Source organism: Anolis sagrei, chromosome X (genome assembly GCF_037176765.1).
Source record: "Anolis sagrei isolate rAnoSag1 chromosome X, rAnoSag1.mat, whole genome shotgun sequence".
NCBI classification, from domain to species: domain Eukaryota; kingdom Metazoa; phylum Chordata; class Lepidosauria; order Squamata; family Dactyloidae; genus Anolis; species Anolis sagrei.
The window spans coordinates 63,000,326-63,019,374 of record NC_090034.1 but is presented as its reverse complement, the minus strand read 5'-3'; the positions used below and the strand labels follow the sequence as shown (position 1 = coordinate 63,019,374).

The 19,049-nt window shown below is 47.1% G+C and overlaps 1 protein-coding gene across 1 annotated transcript in view; it reads right to left on the bottom strand.

Moving 5' to 3' along the window:
• Positions 1 to 17,638, bottom strand: part of LOC132781461 (forkhead box protein O6) — a 195,579-nt gene extending 177,941 nt beyond the window's left edge. Inside the window, exon 1 of the mRNA XM_060785735.2 lies at positions 16,655 to 17,638. Within this exon, the coding sequence (XP_060641718.2) occupies positions 16,655 to 17,143 (489 nt within the window). The 5' untranslated portion in view covers positions 17,144 to 17,638. The remainder of the gene's footprint in view (positions 1 to 16,654) is intronic.
• Between the last annotated feature and the right edge of the window lie 1,411 nt (positions 17,639 to 19,049).

Genomic DNA, 19,049 nt, shown 5'->3' with positions numbered 1-19,049 from the left:
AGAAAACAAGCTTGCTCCCTCCTCCCTGTGGCTTCCTCTCACATATTTATACATGGCTATCATATCTCCTCTCAGCTTTCTCTTCTTCAGGCTAAACATGCCCAGTTCCCTAAGCCGCTCCTCATAGGGCTTGTTCTCCAGACCCTTGATCATTTTAGTCGCCCTCCTCTGGATACATTCCAGCTTGTCAATATCTCTCTTGAATTGTGGTGCCCAGAATTGGACACAATATTCCAGATGTGGTCTAACCAAAGCAGAATAGAGGGGTAGCATTACTTCCTTAGATCTAGACACTATGCTCCTATTGATGCAGGCCAAAATCCCATTGGCTTTTTTTGCCGCCACATGTCCCTCTCCTGCTCTCCAGGTCTCCTGAAGTGCTGCTATGTCGATGTTAAAGTTCCTTTGCAATAATAGCAGTCCTGCATTCACTGTCAGTGTTGTCCAAAAGTGTCCGTATGTTCCATGTTCTGAAGTTCTGAAGTTTTTTTTTTGGCCACAGGGTGGTGACCCCTCTGGACGCAGCAGTGTAGTCAGGGATAAAAGAGGCAGATTATGTTTAGGGCACCTTTTCTAGCCCCTTCACTATGTGAGGTGAGTAGAGTGGGTCCTAAAAATGGCTGCTCACTCATGGATGCAACTGCTGAATTACTCAACTGCCTCGGAGGTAGAATGACTGAATCCATATCCACCACCCATGTGCCAGGGGCACAGCTGGCATATCAACCAAAGCTGACAATAAGCACTCCTTGCCATGGCACCTGCCTGAGATGACAGTTGGAGTGGAGGACCCAACAGCACTTCTAAGCTGCAAGCACAGCCTTTCAGGCTCAATCTACACCTCTATCTCAGGATCTGATCCCAGATTATCTGCTTATCCCTGATTATCTGGCAGTGTTGGCTCATATAATTCAGTTCAAAGCAGATAATTTGGGATCTGATCCTGGAATATAAGGCAGTGCAGATCCAATCATGGAAGTTGAAGTCCAAAACAGCTGGAAGAAGGGGCAAAGTTGGCCCAGGCCTAGTTTATATGCTAATCATTTAAACATGGAGAAGGAAAACATTTGTTATGTCCATTATGATTCTAGCCACATTATCATTGTAGCCAACAGAAGACTTTACATTTGCATAGTAAAAAAGCAAAAAATAATCCCAACCTCATTTGCTAAAGTGCCACAGGAACTTGCCCATGTTGAATATTTTCCACACAAAAAAATGACTTATCTTCCAGGATGCTTTATAGAGGGGATTTGTGGCATTTTCTACTTTGGTCTCACTCTGCTTCTATAGCTAGTGACGGGGGAGGGAGGCACAGTAGTCTCTTCAGTTCAGTTTCTCTCACCAAGCTTGTGGATTCCTTTTTCTAAAAGTTGATTCATTTCTTAATTCCACCAACAGCCACAACTGCTCCTTCATCCATACACTGCACAAAACCCCCCATGGTTTAGTAGTGTGGGTTTTCTGCTTCTGTCACCTGTATTTCTGCAAGCAATGGCTGAACGCACGAAAGTGTGCCACTCCAAATGCAATTCTATTTCATCAACTCCAGCCAATGGGTCAATGGTCAAAGGTTATAGCAACACTAATCAAATTATACCCACGTTTCCACCATAGCAGCATTGGCTGCTTCTTGGTCCTGGCAAATGGGAAATGGATAGTCTCTCTCAACCTTGTGATTAAGCCATGAGATCAAAAAAAGAATGTATCACTCTTTGATAAAATTCCAGGACCAAAGAGACTTCCTTACAGCAAGCTAAGCTGCTATCTAGAGAGGCAGGAGCCCCCAGTGGCGTAGTGGGTTAAACCCCTGTGCCGGCAGGACTGAAGGTCACAGGTTCGAATCCGGGGAGAGGTGGATGAGTTCCCTCTATCAGCTCCAGCTCCTCGTGCGGGGACATGAGAGAAGCCTCCCACAAGGATGATAAAACATCAAATCATCCGGGCGTCCCCTGGGCAACATCCTTGCAGGCGGCCAATTCTCTCACACCAGAAGCGACTTGCAGTTTCTCAAGTCGCTCCTGACACGACCAAAAAAAAAATCTAGGGAGGCAGCAAGCACAGAGTAGCCCTCAGCTCCCAACTGTGCCCCCCCTAAAGCCCCCCCACCAATCTCCCAAAGTCCTCATTTTAAAAAACTGTATAATTCTTAAGTAATTGTGGGCTGAAATTACACTATAAAAGTTGAAGGTATGAAAATACCCCTACCCACAAGCATTGCAATGCTTCTCTTTTCCTGGGTTGTTGGTTTTTCCGGGCTATATGGTCATGTTCTAGAGGCATTTTTCTCCTGACGTTTCGCCTGCATCTGTGGCAAGCATCCTCAGAGGTAGTGAGGTCTGTTGGAAGTAGTAAAAAGGGTTTATATATCTGTGGAAAGACCAGGGTGAGACAAAGGACTTTTGTCTGCTGGAGCTAGGTGTGAATGTTTCAACTGACCACCTTGATTAGCATTTAATGGCTGGGAAGTGCCTGGGGGGAATCTTTTGTTGAACTAAGCTAATGACTTCTCTTTTCCACTGCAATCTTTCCTAAAGTAGGGGCAGGAAGTGATGTCATGTCCCCTGCTGTTCCCTCTTTGATGGTGTATGCAGCGGAGAGGAGAGGTGCCTGGGCTGATGGTGGGGGCCAGGCATGTAGCCATGGGGGGGGGCTCGGGGGGCTTCAGCCCCCCCCCTGAAATTCTCATGGTGGTTCACAAAAAGGCCTTCCTGGTGCATTATTTAAATTGTTATGTTTATTCATATCATGATCTGATCACCATACTCAATATATCCCATATGCATGGGGGTATTGGGGTAATGATACAAAAGGTTTGCTAGGATAGACCCTCTTTCACTCAGACTCAGCCCCCCCCCCCCGAAACTCATCCCCCCCCCGAAACCCCCCCTGAAAATTCCCCCCCCCCCCCCCCCGAAATGAAATCCTGGCTACGGGCCTGGTGGGGGCATGGCCTGTAGGGAAGTCTGGGAGGAAATGGGCCGGCCCCAAGCAGTCCTTGCCAAGGCCATCCCCAGACTAGACCTACAACTCCTGAATCCCTACCGCGAACACTGGGAATTCAGCCGGCAGAGTTGTAGTTGAAAAAGTAACTTCCCCAAGGCTCACTCTTATCTCTCTAGACCAGGGTTGCCCACTCTCCAGGGTCTTTCCATACTTTCCTACCTGATCCAGCTAGAGAACACAGAGGAATTGATCTGGAATCCTCTGCCAACAAAGCAAGGACACTGCCCCGAAACTATGGTCCTTTCCTATGATCTTTCTCCAGAGGAGGCCATACTGCTACCTGACCAAGGAAGCTGTAGCAGCAATTACAAGCAGTTGCCACAACTCAAGTAAATAATTGATCCTTTTTCAGCCCTTGAGAGAACATGCTTCATCTTAAAGAATTATGCCACTTTGCTAGTTTCAAGACTTGTCACGAAGAGGCATCTTCCTAAAATGTAAAAGGAGAAAAATAAGAAGGCTCGGAGATTAAAGTTTTTGGCATTGACAGGCCTATATCAAACAGGCATCCACTGGCTGATCGCTTTATTGTTATATTTTGGATGTCAAAGTGGCACACAGAGTGCTTGGAAATGCATCAGAGCTCCTGCTTCTTTGACAGAGGGTGTTGGTTTCCCATTTACAAGTGGAATGCATGAGCTGGAGCAGAAAACTTCAAGCACTTTGGAATTGATAAAATAACAACTCCCTAATTAAGCAGAACTGTCACTCACCAGGGCCTTCTCTGCCGGATCAGAAAACAGCAAGAGCCTCGCCACACGTGAACAGCATAGTTGTGGTGAAGCCCAGCACCAGGGTGATGAGGATATTTCAAAAATCCCAGAGCTATGATCCATATCCCTCCCTGCCAATCACAGCGCAGGACAAGCAGAAAAAAGAGCTGGGAAATGTTATTGTCTTGGAGTACAGGTCTAGAATCTCCCAGCTAGGAAGGCCATTGGTGATCAGACAGGGGATTATAGGAGCTGAAGTCCATAAGTAAGTCATATTTATAAGCTCTAAAGGAGAAGCAGGGGACAAGACCACTGGCACCTGGGCATCAAGCCACTAAGCTAATGACTTAGCCTATAAAAGAAGAACCATCTCTCACTTCTTGGATGACTATCCTCAGCATAGGATTATGCTGGGAATCCAGAGAACTGGGAGACAGTATCCTAAAATATTCAATATAAACAGGAATACGACTGTGGAATTGCTTTTCATAGAATCATAGAATCAAAGAGTTGGAAGAGACCTCATGGGCCATCCAGTCCAACCCCCTGCCAAGAAGCAGGAATATTGCATTCAAACCACCCCTGACAAATGGCCATCCAGCCTCTGCTTAAAAGCTTCCAAAGAAGGAGCCTCCACCACACTCCGGGGCAGAGAGTTCCACTGCTGAACGGCTCTCACAGTCAGGAAGTTCTTCCTAATGTTCAGATGGAATCTCCTCTCTTGTAGTTTGAAGCCATTGTTCCGCGTCCTAGTCTCCAAGGAAGCAGAAAACAAGCTTGCACCCTCCTCCCTGTGGCTTCCTCTCACATATTTATACATGGCTATCATATCTCCTCTCAGCCTTCTCTTCTTCAGGCTAAACATGCCCAGTTCCCTAAGCCGCTCCTCATAGGGCTTGTTCTCCAGACCCTTGATCATTTTAGTCGCCCTCCTCTGGACACATTCCAGCTTGTCAATATCTCTCTTGAATTGTGGTGCCCAGAATTGGACACAATATTCCAGATGTGGTCTAACCAAAGCAGAATAGATAGGTAGCATTACTTCCTTAGATCTAGACACTATGCTCCTACTGATGCAGGCCAAAATCCCATTGGCTTTTTTTGCCGCCACATCACATTGTTGGCTCATGTTTAACTTGTTGTCCACGAGGACTCCAAGATCTTTTTCACACGTACTGCTCTCGAGCCAGGCATTGTCCCCCATTCTGTATCTTTACATTTCATTTTTTTCTGCCAAAGTGGAGTATCTTGCATTTGTCACTGTTGAACTTCATTTTGTTAGTTTTAGCCCATCTCTCTAATCTGTCAAGATTGTTTTGAATTCTGCTCCTGTCCTCTGGACTATTGGCTATCCCTCCCAATTTGGTGTCATCTGCAAACTTGATGATCATGCCTTCTAGCCCTTTATGTGGCTTCAAGTGGACTCCAGCTTGTGGCAATCCTACCACAGGGTTTTCTTAGCAAGATTTGTTCAGAGGACATTTATCACTGCCTTGCTCTTAGGTTAAGAGAATGTGGTTTGCCCATTGCCACACAGTCAGTTTCCTTGGCTGGGCAGCGATTCCAATTGTGGGAACTTAGAGTCCAAGGCCTCCAGGGGCACAGATATTAACCAGGTTCAGATCCACCCGGAAAGCTCACTGGGTGATCTTGAGACAGACAATATATTTCAGATTTAACATTTATTAAATAAACTAGCAGTCCCCTGCCACACATTGCTGTGGCCCAGTCTGGTGATCTGGAAAATAAAGTAATGAGAAAGTGTTGGTTTCTAATATATGTAATTTCTTTATGCTTGAGCGTAAACAGTATTTCTTGCTGTTTCTTTGCCATTGTAGATGTGGAGATTGTCTGGTTTGGGTTGTTGTAGGTTTTTCCAGGCTATATGGCCATGTTCTGGAGGCAATTTTCTCCTGACGTTTCGCCTGCATCTATGGCAAGCATCCTCAGAGGTAGTGAGGTCTGTTGGAAGTAGGAACATGGTCACTCCTGCCTAAGAAACCTGACACTTCCAGCTCATTTACCAGGTCATCACTATTGTTTAGAATCAAATTTAAAAAAGAATGGATCCCCAAAAAAACTGTCTGCAAGTGGACTCCCCACAATGACATCCCTATTTCTTTCTCCCTTAAATTTTACCCAAATACTCTCGGCTTCCAGGATTTTCTCACAGGTGTAAACATCATTGATAAACAGTGCTATTGCTCCTCCTTTCCTGTTTGGTCTATTTCTCCAAAACAGTTATAATTCTCTATTGCAACATTCTGATCATAAGACTTGTCTCATCAGGTTTCAGTGATGTTAATTATATCATATTTGCTTTACTGTATTAAGTTCAAGTTCATCTTGTTTATTTCTCGTGCTTTGTCCATTATTGTAGAAACACCAAAGCCATGGGCCACCCCCACAGCTACATACTTATTTAAATGTTTTTCCTTCTCTTTGTTGAGTTGTTGTTACAGTTTCCCCTGTAACAGTTGGGGTATTCTCTTTTGTTAAACTTCTGCTTACACAAAAACACCAAAGACCGTGGACCCCTTAGCTGCTCATTTACGTTTTTTCCTTCTCTTTGTTGAGTTGTTGTACTTTTTGTTCAGTTTCCTCTGTCACAATTGTGGTATTCTCTCCTGTTAAACTTCTGCTTAAACAAATCTATCTCCTCCCCCAGATACCTCTCCTGATCATGTTTGTCAGATTCTTAAGGAAAACATTCCTGGCAGCATCTATGAGGTGCAACCCATCTTGTGCCAGAAGTCCAAGTGTATTAAACCTTAGATCATGGTCCAGGAAGCCCAAGTGTTCCTGACAGTCCCATCAGTTATTTGCTTTAATTATCCTTCTTTCCTTTCCTGGGCTGTGTCCTTGAACTGGGAGGAGAGAAAAAAAATGAAGACCTGGGCATCAAGGCCCTTCAGTTTCCCACCCATAGACTTAATTTCATGTGATCTCCTGAAGGTGATACCTTTCAGTGCCATTGATTCCTACATGTGGGTTTGACAAGTCTCATCAGCCTCTCTCTTCCATCGTGGATTTTAGCCCCAGAGAAATAGCACATTTCTTGAGTCATCCTGTCAGATCTGCAGTTCCCCTTGGCAGGAAATCCCCACAGGTTTCCTTGGAGGGACCGAGAAGGGGCCATAACCACTCATAACATCAGTATAACCACCCATAGCATCAGGCAAGAATGCAAACATCCCAGAGCTGTTACAGGTGACTACGTGTTTGCAAGGTCCAAAGGGACCATGGGTGGTAATGGTAGCAGCAGAGTTGTCTTCTGACAATTCTGTTCCCTTCAGGTATTTTTTCTTTCATTACTTACCGCTGGACTGCAGCCTAGCATTATATTGCAATTAGACCTGAAAAATGGATCTGTGCGTGCAATCCACTCACTAGCCCTCTGTAGGAGTTGCTTTAAACAAGATGGAATGGTTGGGGGGGGGGGGGGGGGGCAGGAAGAAAGCTGGTTATTCAGAATCCCTGGCACAATTAGGAAGAACTTCCTGACTGTGAGAGCCGTTCAGCAGTGGAACTCTCTGCCCCGGAGTGTGGTGGAGGCTCCTTCTTTGGAAGCTTTTAAGCAGAGGCTGGATGGCCATTTGTCAGGGGTGATTTGAATGCAATATTCCTGCTTCTTGGCAGGGGGTTGGACTGGATGGCCCATGAGGTCTCTTCCAACTCTTTGATTCTATGATTCTATGATTCTAAGTGAGGTTAAATGAACCAATATCAGCTTCAAGGGCTGGGAAAGAGGAGGAACCGACACTGAAGGTGCCCCAGTGTTTTGTACAACACTGGCCCTGCTGGGTGGGGGATTCTGGAAAATACTGTGAAAAAAAAACTCTTTTCCCAGATCTGATTATTCTCCTCTTTCTGTTTTGCCCCAGTATTAGCACTTTGATGTATCTGTGAAGGCTCCTGATCTATGTATGCTTCATCTCTAAAATTATATATTGTGTGTTATGGAGAACCAGTCGGTTTAGTGGCTAGAGCAGAGATAGAGGAATAGTGAAATTTATTTCTTTCTTTCTTGCACTTCTACCCCGCCCTTCTCAACCCTCGAGGGGGGACTCAGGGTGGCTTGCAAAAAGGCACAATTCGATGCCGGCACAACAAGGTAAAAAATAAAACATATAAACAGTACATAAAACAATTAAAACAATCCATTATACATCACAATCCCTAAAAACAATCTAGTGCTCAACGTTTACCAGCTCAGAGTCCATAAATTCAAATTCCACATTGTCCAATCCATCAATTCTAGTTGTCGCTTGTCCCTTATCTCCTGGTATTGCAGGATTGAAACACTGACCAGCCCTACTGAGCCTAGGAAACAGCAATTGATGATGGGCATTTAAATGCCTGTAGGGCTACAGATTCCCCATCCCTGGTACAGATTTGTGTGGTAAGATTATGGAGACCTCTGTTCAAATTTTCACTCACCCTCAAGTCTAACTTTCAAGAAGAGGAAGAGAAGGAAGAAAACTATGCCGCTTTGAACTCGTTCATGGGATAGTTATAAATGAAATAAATAATACATTTCTGAAGCTGAATATATCTGGGTCTGGATAGAATCTGGACATGAAATGTCCTTTTGTTTAATGTATTGTCGAAGGCTTTCATGGCTGGATTCACTCAGTTCTTGTGGGTTTTTTCGGGCTATATGGCCATGTTCTAGAGGCATTTCTCCTGACGTTTCGCCTGCATCTATGGCAAGCATCCTCACTTCTGAGGATGCTTGCCATAGATGCAGGCGAAACGCCAGGAGAAATGCCTCTAGAACATGGCCATATAGCCCGAAAAAACCCACAAGAACTGAGATGTCCTTTTGTTTTCTTCCTCACTATTCCATTTTTTTGCTTTTTTATCATATATATTTAGTTAAATACATACACAACATTTATAGTTCCCACCACCATGAGGATTGTTTTCTTTTACATATTAATCCTTTTTGAGATGAACCTTATAGATTAACATTCTATATAACATTTGTCTCCTATTTCTTTCTTTTTTTCTTAAATATTTTTAAATTAATTATTTGACACAATCTCATATATAATCAGAAAATATACGTTCAGAAATACTGGAACATGTCTAGATCTGTATGTAGACAGCAACTTGTACAAAGTAGGTATAACGTATTATACCATTCACTCGAGTTTAAGACACTTTCAAAGGAAAATCCATGCAAACTATTCCTAACTAGAATTGTGTCTATCTAGCTAACATCAATAGTGTCATCAACTACTCCCACCCCCATATCACATGCAAAAAATAAATGCCAATGTGTGTGTGTGTGTGTGTGTGTGTGTGTGTGTGTGTATATATATATATATATATTGGGATTCCTTACAAGGCAAGAAATGTATCTTCATGATCAAGATGGTTTCAGAGTATGTCCAAATACATCTTGATATTATATCAATAAAAAAGGAAACAAGAATGGGAACAGGCAACAAAGTACTCTCTTATGACTAGAGCTTTCTGACTATTTCACATACACAGGCATGGACAACTGCAAAGACCCAATTTGCGTAAATTGAAAGATGTCCAAAACCATAATCCAATGTTTCATTAGCATTATGCCAACATATACAACTTTTCCAGTAATCACTTTTTTCTATTGTATAGCATTCCAGCTTGTCCACATAGTACTACATATTTCTTTTTATTTCTTTTTTAAAATTCTTTCCCTTCTCTTTTCTTTTTTCCCCTTTTCTCCCTTCCTTTCCTTTTCTTGAGAACCATACATAAACATCCACATAATATTCACATCTCAGGAGTTCCACCATAACACATATACCACGGAAAAGAAAGACACATCAAAAGAGCAACAAAGGATTCCTCGTCATTTCTTCTTCAGAAGGAAGTCAAACTATTGATGAAACAAAAAGGAAGAGACCATGAAAATGAACAAAATCTGGCTACCAGTATTAAAAAACTCTAAAATTATAACAGCTAAACACAGAGAGGAAAAAACCAGGCACAGATTAACACCTCCCAGCAACAGATTTTCCCCAGGCTCAGGCAGGCCTTCAAATGCTAATGAAGGTGATCAGCTAAACATTCACACCTAGCTCCAGCAGGGAAGAGCTCCTTGCCCACCCCAGCCATTCCACAGATTTATAAACCCATTGTCCTATTTCCAACAGACCTCACTACCTCTGAGGATGTTTGCCATAGATGCAGGCGAAACGTCAGGAGAAATGCCTCTAGAACATGGCTCCATAGCCCGAAAAAACCCACAAGAACCTAGTGATTCCAGCCATGAAAGCCTTCGACAATATTTGATGGAAATCAGGATTTTGTATTAGTCCGTTTTGGAATCCCCATGTTGAAATAGCCTTTCCTTCTAGAAACCTTTTGAAGGGTTCCCAGTCTTTCCTAAATTCTGAGGGGTCTTTTGACTGGAGATATCCCGTCAGAATGTCCATCTCACTATGCCATTTTGAGCTTCTCAGAAGAACCTTCCTTCTTCCCTGCTTTTCTTTCAGCACTGAGACCCAAAGTAATAACATTGCCAAATATGCCTTCTGACTGACCAGGTACACCACTGTCTTATAATCCATCTGCTCTCAAATAACACTGAAATGGCCACATTGGGGAAGTTGTGCTCTTAGAAGATGGGTTGGGTGGATTTTTATTGTTGCTTGATTGAAAGAGAATTCTCACCCCACAATGACCCAAAAATGAAATGCTATGATATAAGTTCCATCAACACCATTATAATTCACCAACAAGCTGCCCCTACTGAGATATGAATCTGTCCAAAGATTACTGTGCCATTTGGCATCCTAATAAGGCAATTTGAAACACTCCGCACATAGTTCGCTTTCTATGAGCTTGGATGGAATGTGATCATCTTTGCCACATTGTACTATCTACTGGTTTGCTGTATCAAGATACCAATGGCATCAGGTATGTAGCCGGGGCTTGAGGGGCTTCAGCCCCCCCCCCCCCCCGAAATTCTCATGGTGGTTCACAAAAAGGCCTTACTGGTGAATTATTTAAACTGTTATGTTTATTCATATCATGATCTGATCACCCTACTCAATATATCCCATATGCATGGGGGTATTGGGGTAACGATACAAAAGGTTCTTGTGGGTTTTTTGGAGCTATAGGGCCATGTTTCTAGAGTCATTTCTCCTGACGTTTCGCCTGCATCTATGGCAAGCATCCTCAGAGGTAGTGAGGTCTGTTGGAATTCCAACAGACCTCACTACCTCTGAGGATGCTTGCCATAGATGCAGGCGAAACGTCAGGAGAAATGCCTCTAGAACATGGCCCTATAGCCCGAAAAAAACCACAAGGACCTAGTGATTCCAGCCATGAAAGCCTTCGACAATACATTGATACAAAAGGTTTGCTAGGGTAGACCCTCTTTCACTCAGACTCAGCCCCCCCCCCCGAAACAAACTCAGCCCCCCCCCCCCCCCCGAAATTCTCATGGTGGTTCGCGAAAAGGCCTTACTGGTGCATTATTTAAACTGTTGTGTTTATTCATATCATGATCTGATCACCCTACTCAATATATCCCATATGCATGGGGGTATTGGGGTAACGATACAAAAGGTTTGCTAGGGCAGACCCTCTTTCACTCGGACTCACCCCCCCCCCCCGAAACAAACTCAGCCCCCCCCCCCCCCCACCGAATCGAAATCCTGGCTACGTGCCTGAATGGCATCATACAAATGTCATCACTAGACACTGTCCGAATCCAGATTGCAAAAAACATTCCTGTATTCCTCCTTTGCCACTACACATCCAGCCAGGGGACGTGGGACTTTTACATTGTAGAAAAATCAGTGATTCTGAGAAAATCAGAAGGGAAAGAAAGAAGCAGCTGCCTTCAAGATGAACTTTCTTGATAGAACCAACATCGATTCCTTTCAAGCATATGTCCAGACAACTTCAGTTTGACAGGATGAGACACACTTTTGCAGAACTTTTTCTCCCAACTTAGAAGTAACTGACCAGGTTATGAATTCCACAAAGCTGCACTGCCTTGTAGTTTTCCAGGGTAGGTTGAGGGTGAGGGATAATAATAACGCCATATCTTTCTGCAGGATCCTGCATTATGCAGTCAACTGTTCCAAAAGCATGGCATCTCAATAGCTCCGTTTTGATGGAGCCGCACAGCTCTAAAAGAGAACCTGTAAATTCTTGTGTACACTTTACTCTCATGTGTACCGTGCAACTTTCCCCCTTTAAACCTGCCATTCAGATTGCTCTTGTCCCTACCAGCTACCATGGAAATGTAGAAGCCATGTTTTACTGGTCTTTTTTAAAAAATCCAACAAAAGGAAAGCCAGGTTTCTGAAAAGGAGTAATTTGCAACATGTGGAGGGGAATGATTGAAACTACGAAACACCACAACATTGGGAACAAGCTATAGCAAAGATCCACAACTCTGCTTCAGAGTCCCTTTGAAACCCCGGGCAGCCTAAGTAATGATAATGCCAGCATTGTCTTACCTGCATATCAACTGTCCAGTGAAATGGCTTCTACACCCAATGTTAACAAAAACAGTCCTGGAGGCTCTAGCCATACAGCACTGCTGACAGAAGACTGCCCCTACTTTCCCTTGGGTTTCTCTAGGACACTGAAATGAAGGGAATCTGCAGAATACAAATCTTTCTCAGAGGCAACACATTAATGCTAAGAGATAAACAATAGGAGAAGGCTGTTTTGCATTGAAGTTCCACTTTCTCCCACTTCAGAGAAAGGTAGAAAATGAATCAAATAAAGAAAGGCACGAACGTCCCATTTGTGGGATTCCTAGAGATATCTGGCTAGCTATGGCAAGAAGCAGGATACTCACTAGTATCTAAGAGAAAATGGCTCTTCTCAGCCAGGGACCATAGGCGGATGATACTGGTTGGTACAGCCTATCCATTCCAGGTGAGATGGAATGATCTATAGCAGACCCTTCCTTTAATTTAGCAGCACCTCTCTTAGGTTCATACTACTTAAGGTTCCTCAGCACTGAAACCCAAGGATTCAAACTTGTCTCTTCAACTACGGCCAAGTAACCAAACACAGAGAAATGATTATAGCAGGAAAACATGAATCTGGAAGTCAGTCACTGTGGAAGAAGATGCAGAGCAAGAATAGGGCTCCACAGCCACATACGGACCCACAAGAACATTGGAAGACAATCATCCTCGGAAAGCGAGGGATCGCCTAAGTAACCTTTGGCACAAGTAAGTAAGTAAGTAACTGCTCATGAGGCTGTTCTTAAACCCAAGGCAAACCGGGCTTGTGAAGCCCACCTGAATCAGCGTAGTGTTTATTATAGTCTGAATCTCTGATCACTGACTTTCAAAACAGTTACCATAATTTATCCCCAACTTCAGAAAGGAAAACGGAATGTCAGTGGACAATAAAACAAATCTGAAGATGGGCTGAACACTAAACAGAGGCGGCCCTAAATAATTTTCAACGGTAAGCAAACAGTATTTTGGCGCCCCCCCCCCCCCCCAACCAATCACTGATATATATATTCTGTTTGTCGTGGGAGTTCTGTGCGCCATATTTGGTTCAATTCCATCATTGGTGGAGTTCAGAATGCTCTTTGATTGTAGGTGAACTATACATCCCAGTAACTACAACTCGCATATGTCAAGGTCTATTTTCCCCCAAGAGCACCTCAAGAGCGTCCCTGGGCAAAATCAACTATACTGCAAATGCTTACTTTGCATAATGGCGCATTCAGGATGTCTATGCACAGCTGGACCTAGAGGATAGGCATAGGTAGGTCTTCAGCCACAAGGATTTTAGCTTCCCACAAAAGGAATACTCATTTAGAGCACTACCTAACTATTCCACTTCCTCTACCCTTAAGAAGAATATATACTAGGGCTAGGTTTGAACAACTCCGTATTATGGAGCAAACCGGGCGCTACTGTAACATCCCAAGAAGTGAGAGATTCTGCATCTGGGGAGAACAAACAGTGGAAGACATTGAACATTTCTTAATTGACTGTCCAGCATATACTGAACTGCGAGACAGATATTTACATCCAATATTATCCAACTGCAGGTCCCCCAACAGAAATGATATTCTGACATCCCTCTTGCAAGGGCAGGAAAGATCCAGCATAATCAGAGTAAGCCTTTTTATTCTGAAAACTATTAAGAAAAGAGCAGATTTCCTGAAAGAAGAACCAGGAAAATAAGATTATAAATAGGTCAGCTGTTGTCCTCACCTTTTTGCCTTGTTTTTTACTCATGTTCTATTTTGAAATGGTCATATGACTGATCAAATAAATAAATAAATATTATATTATTATACTTTGCATAATGGGTTGAGCCGCCCCTGTCACTAAACTAAAAAATGTGATACGAATATTGAGAACTGGGAGATCCTGGTACTTGAGTGTTCTATCCAGAGGTCAGTTGTGACCAATGGTGATTTGGATTTTGATGAGGCACAACTATGGGGAGAAAGGAAACAACATGCCAAGAGGAAGGAGGTGTGCCAAGCAAACCCCTGTTGTGACCGCCTTCCTTCCACCTGGAAACCTGTGTTCTCAATGGGAATGATATGTGGAACCGGAATCCTCCAGTTATTGACAGATCCACTGCTAAGACTAACAATCCTATTTGGCTAGGAGTGGCAAAAGAGTGCAGAAGGACCACAGCCTCCCATTCAACCTGACACCTTTTGGCTCCCTTTTGTCCAAAGTGGCTACTGATATTGCAAGAGGTGGGCAAGCAGGGCTGGCTTTCCCGGGATGCCACTCAAGGGGACTACAGGCGGAGAGTCTCCCTCCCCAACCTAGCAATACTCTCACTTTCTTTATATACTTGGATTGCAACATCCTTCGACACGAAATCACAATAAAAGGGTAGGGCACCTTTTATTCAGCACTTTTGTCTAGCAGGAGCAGAAGGGTGGATGAAACAGCCCAGCATCAGGTCTTCCCGCTGCCCCCATCCCGGTGCTTTCCCGCTGCCCCCATCCCGGTGCCACAAGGTTCGCTCACATCCCCTAGTCGTCTCACTTGCAGGCTGTCCATCAAAGACACAGTTGCAAAGGCACACACCCCAACCTCGTCCAAGAGAAGCAACAACACCTTTGCCAATCATTTCCCTTCTCATCCAAGGCAAGACATCAGAAACAGACAGGAGGGAGGGAGGAAGAGGCATAGCAAGTCCTATGAGGGTTAATGAGTAGGCATGCTCTGTGCCCGGAGGGAGCATCAAGAGCTGGCAGAGTTCCTCACTAACACCTGTGGATGGCTGGACTGCACGTTTAGTTTCCCACCTTGCAGAGCGCAACCTGAATACAGGAGAAATATTTTCGCCATGGGAAATGGTCCTCAGTTGCATCATCATGTGCAGGAGGAGGGGGTGGTGGTAAGACTCCCCTCTCAAATTCTCAGAGGGGAAAGGCTCTGGCAAGACCTGCTGCTTCCTTGCCCACTTCCACTCGCTCTCCCGAATCCTGCAGGACCATCCTTCTGCTACTCCAAGCACTTCCACCAGAACCAAGGCTCCAAACTCAGTTCTGCCTCAGCCCCATGGGTGTCACATCGCCACACAAGGAGAGGCATGGTGGCACTTCTCCGACCTCCGTGCAACTGCCCCAGCGTCATTCTTGCAAGAACCCCTCAGGAAATCAGTCAACTGAGGAGGAAAGAGGCATCTCTTCCACCAGGTCAGGACCAGTGTCATCCCTCTTCCCATCTATATTGCCATACAATGGAAGTGGCCCATGCAGACCAAGCCTGGGCAGACCTGGCCCGTCCCTCACTCCCTGCCATTCCCTGCCTCTAAGTCCCACCAGCCCCATGGGTGTCACATCGCCACACAAGGAGAGGCATGGTGGCACTTCTCCGACCTCCGTGCATCTGCCCCAGCGTCATTCTTGCAAGAACCCCTCAGGAAATCAGTCAACTGAGGAGGAAAGAGGCATCTCTTCCACCAGACCAGGACCAGTGTCATCCCTCTTCCTATCTATATTGCCATACAATGCAAGTGGCCTGTGCAGACCAGACCTGGCCCGTCCCTCACTCCCTGCCATTCCCTGCCTCTAAGTCCCACCAGCCCCATGGGTGTCACATCGCCACGCAAGGAGAGGCATGGTGGCACTTCTCCGACCGCCGTGCATCTGCCCCAGCGTCATTCTTGCAAGAAACCCTCAGGAAATCAGTCAACTGAGGAGGAAAGAGGCATCTCTTCCACCACGTCAGGACCAGTGTCATCCCTCTTCCCATCTATATTGCCACACAATGCAAGTGGCCCGTGCAAACCAGGTCTGGGCAGACCTGGCCCGTCCCTCACTCCCTGCCATTCCCTGCCTCTAAGTCCCACCAGCCCCATGGGTGTCACATCGCCACACAAGGAGAGGCATGGTGGCACTTCTCCGACCTCCGTGCATCTGCCCCAGCGTCATTCTTGCAAGAAACCCTCAGGAAATCAGTCAACTGAGAAGGAAAGAGGCATCTCTTCCACCAGACCAGGACCAGTGTCATCCCTCTTCCTATCTATATTGCCACACAATGCAGTCAAGTGGCCCGTGCAGGTCTGGGCAGACCTGGCCCGTCCCTCACTCCTTGCCTGCCTGCCGGCGTTTCGGACTCCAACTCCCACAATTCCTAACATCTCTTTGGAGCTATTGTGCGGGGAGGGGAAGGGCCAAGGTTGGCCCAGGCCTGGTTTCCCTTCACCGCTCCCAGAGGCAGGAACTTTGTCAGGTGAGACCTCTCCCCTCCGCCCTTTCGGGCCACCGTGCCGTGGGGAGGCAGCCCTGGCTCCCCCCTCCCTTCTTTCTTCTGCTTCTGGACCTGCCGCCGCTGCCACCTGTTCTCCACCCGGGAATGCTGCCCTTTCCGGGGAAGTCCCACCCGCAAAGGAGCGCGGAATGAGAAGGCGGGGGAGGAGGGGGGTCCTCCGTGGAAGTTGAGGGAAAGCCAAGGGGAGGGACGTACCTTCCACCCGGCGGAGCTGTTGCTGTCACCCTTGTCCTTGAAGTAGGGCACATAGCGGACCATCCAGTCGTAGATCTGCGAGAGCGTGAGGCGCTTCTCCGGGGCGCTCTCGATCGCGCGGGTGATGAGATCCGCGTAGGAGAGGTTCCCCCAGGCGTTGCGCCGAGAGGTCTTGGCCTTCCGTAGCTGCTGCTGCTGATGCTGCTGCCCTGGCTCCAGCGGGGAGGCGGAGGAGGCGGCGGGCGGAGGCGGCGGGGGAGGCGCTACCGGGCCGGACCCCCCGCCACCCCCGCCACCCCGCTCGTGGGCGCTCTGCCCGGGCCGCCCCCCGCCTCCCTCGACCCCCTCGCCCTCCTCGTCCTCCTCCTCCTCCTCGGCGCCGGGGAAGCCCGGCTGTGGCAGCGGCCAGGTGCAGGAGCGCGGGCGGCTCCGCGGCTCGAAGTCCGGGTCCACAGCCACGGGGCGGACAGGCGGCGCCTTCTCGCCCATGCTCCGCCGAAGGAAGGGAGGCAGGCAGGAAGACAGGCAGGCTCCCTCGCTCGGCACGATCTCCGCGGCCTCAGTGAGCGGCGTTCCGCGGCGGCGGCGGCATCAGAAGGAGCAGCAGCATCGCCCCGAAGTGGGTCGGGAGGGGGGAGGGGCCTGGGAGGGGGAGGGGCGTCTCGAGTGGAGCGGGTGGGGGGCTTCAGCAACGCAGGAGGTGGAGGAGGAAGGGCAGAGCTCCCCCCCCCCGTCCCCCTCTCGGAGCGTTCCTCTGGCGGGGCTGCCCTCTGTGCCTCCCTGGCTGCGCACCTGTGCGGCCTCCTCCTCTCCCGCCGCGCCCTCCTCCTCCTCCTCCTCCTCTCGATGGTGCTGCCGCGCTCCCAAACGGGCGCCGCCTCTCTCTGGGCAGCCGGCAAACATGCAATCTGCTCCGGAGGGAGGAGGAGGAGGAGGAAGATGCGGCGGCAGCGAGAGGCACGCGCGGGAGCAGCGGAAGGGAGGGAGCCGCCAGACGAGGAGCCGGGGAGGGGGCGTGGCCTGGGCCGCACCTGGCGCGAGCGGGGCGGGAGGAGGAGGAGGAGGAGGAGGAGGTGCTCTCCTCGGCTGGCGCTGCCTGCCTCTCCACTCCTCTCCAGTCCAATCACGTGATCACAACAAGCCGGGTTTTCCCTGGCGGCGGGCAGGCGTGCGGGCTTCCCCCGCTAGGGTTCCTTCCCCGCCGGCCCACCTGAGCGGACTCTTCTTATTATTAGGTTCTTGTGGGTTTTTTCGGGCTATAGAGCCATGTTCTAGAGGCATTTCTACGTATTCTCCCCTACGAACCTACGTATTCTCCCCTACGAACGTATTCTCCCCTACGAACCATCAAGACCACTAAGATCGTCTGGAGGGGCCCTTCTCTCGGTCCCTCCGCCTGCACAAGCACGGCTGGTGGGGACGAGGGACAGGGCCTTCTCGATGGTGGCTCCTCGACTTTGGAACTCCCTGCCATTAGAGATCAGAACTGCCCCCTCCCTCATGACGTTCAGGAAACTAACAAATACCTGGTTGTGGAACGCGGCATTTGACAACTGATTTAATTCTTTGCCCACATGAAAGGAGGATGATGAATGGGATTATGATGGTGTCGGGCGAGTTGGCTCTTTTAACTGTGATGATAATGTTTTAACGTGTATAGTGCTGATATTTTAACCGTGTAATGAAGTGGCATTGTGTTGTTGTATATTTTTTGTGTGTTAACACATGTTGTGAACCGGTCCGAATCCCTCTTTGAAGGTGAGAGGGTCGGTTTATAAAACCTCGAAATAAATAAATAAATAATAAAATAAATTTCTCCTGACGTTTCGCCTGCATCTATGGCAAGCATCCTCAGAGGTGTGAGGTCTGTTGAAATTAGGACAATGGGTTTATATATCTGTGGAATGGCTGGGGTGGGGCAAGGAGCTCTTCCCTGCTGCAGTTAGGTGTGAATGTTTAGCTGATCACCTTCATTAGCATTTGAAGGCCTGCCTGCGCCTGGGAAAATTGCTGGGAGGTGTTAATCTGTGCCTGGTTTTTTCCTCTCTGTTGTTTAGCTGTTATAATTTTAGAGTTTTTTTTAATACTGGTAGCCAGATTTTGTTCATTTTCATGGTCTCTTCCTTTCTGTTGAAATTGTCCACATGCTTGTGGATTTCAATGGCTTCTCTGTGTAGTCTGACATGGTGGTTGTGAGAGTGGTCCAGCATTTCTGTGTTCTCAAATAATATGCTGTGTCCAGGCTGGTTCATCAGGTGCTCTGCTATGGCTGACTTCTCTGGTTGAAGGAGTCTGCAGTGCCTTTCATGTTCCTTGATGCGTGTCTGGGCAATGCTGCGTTTGGTGGTCCCTATGTAGACTTGTCCACAGCTGCATGGTATACGGTAGACTCCTG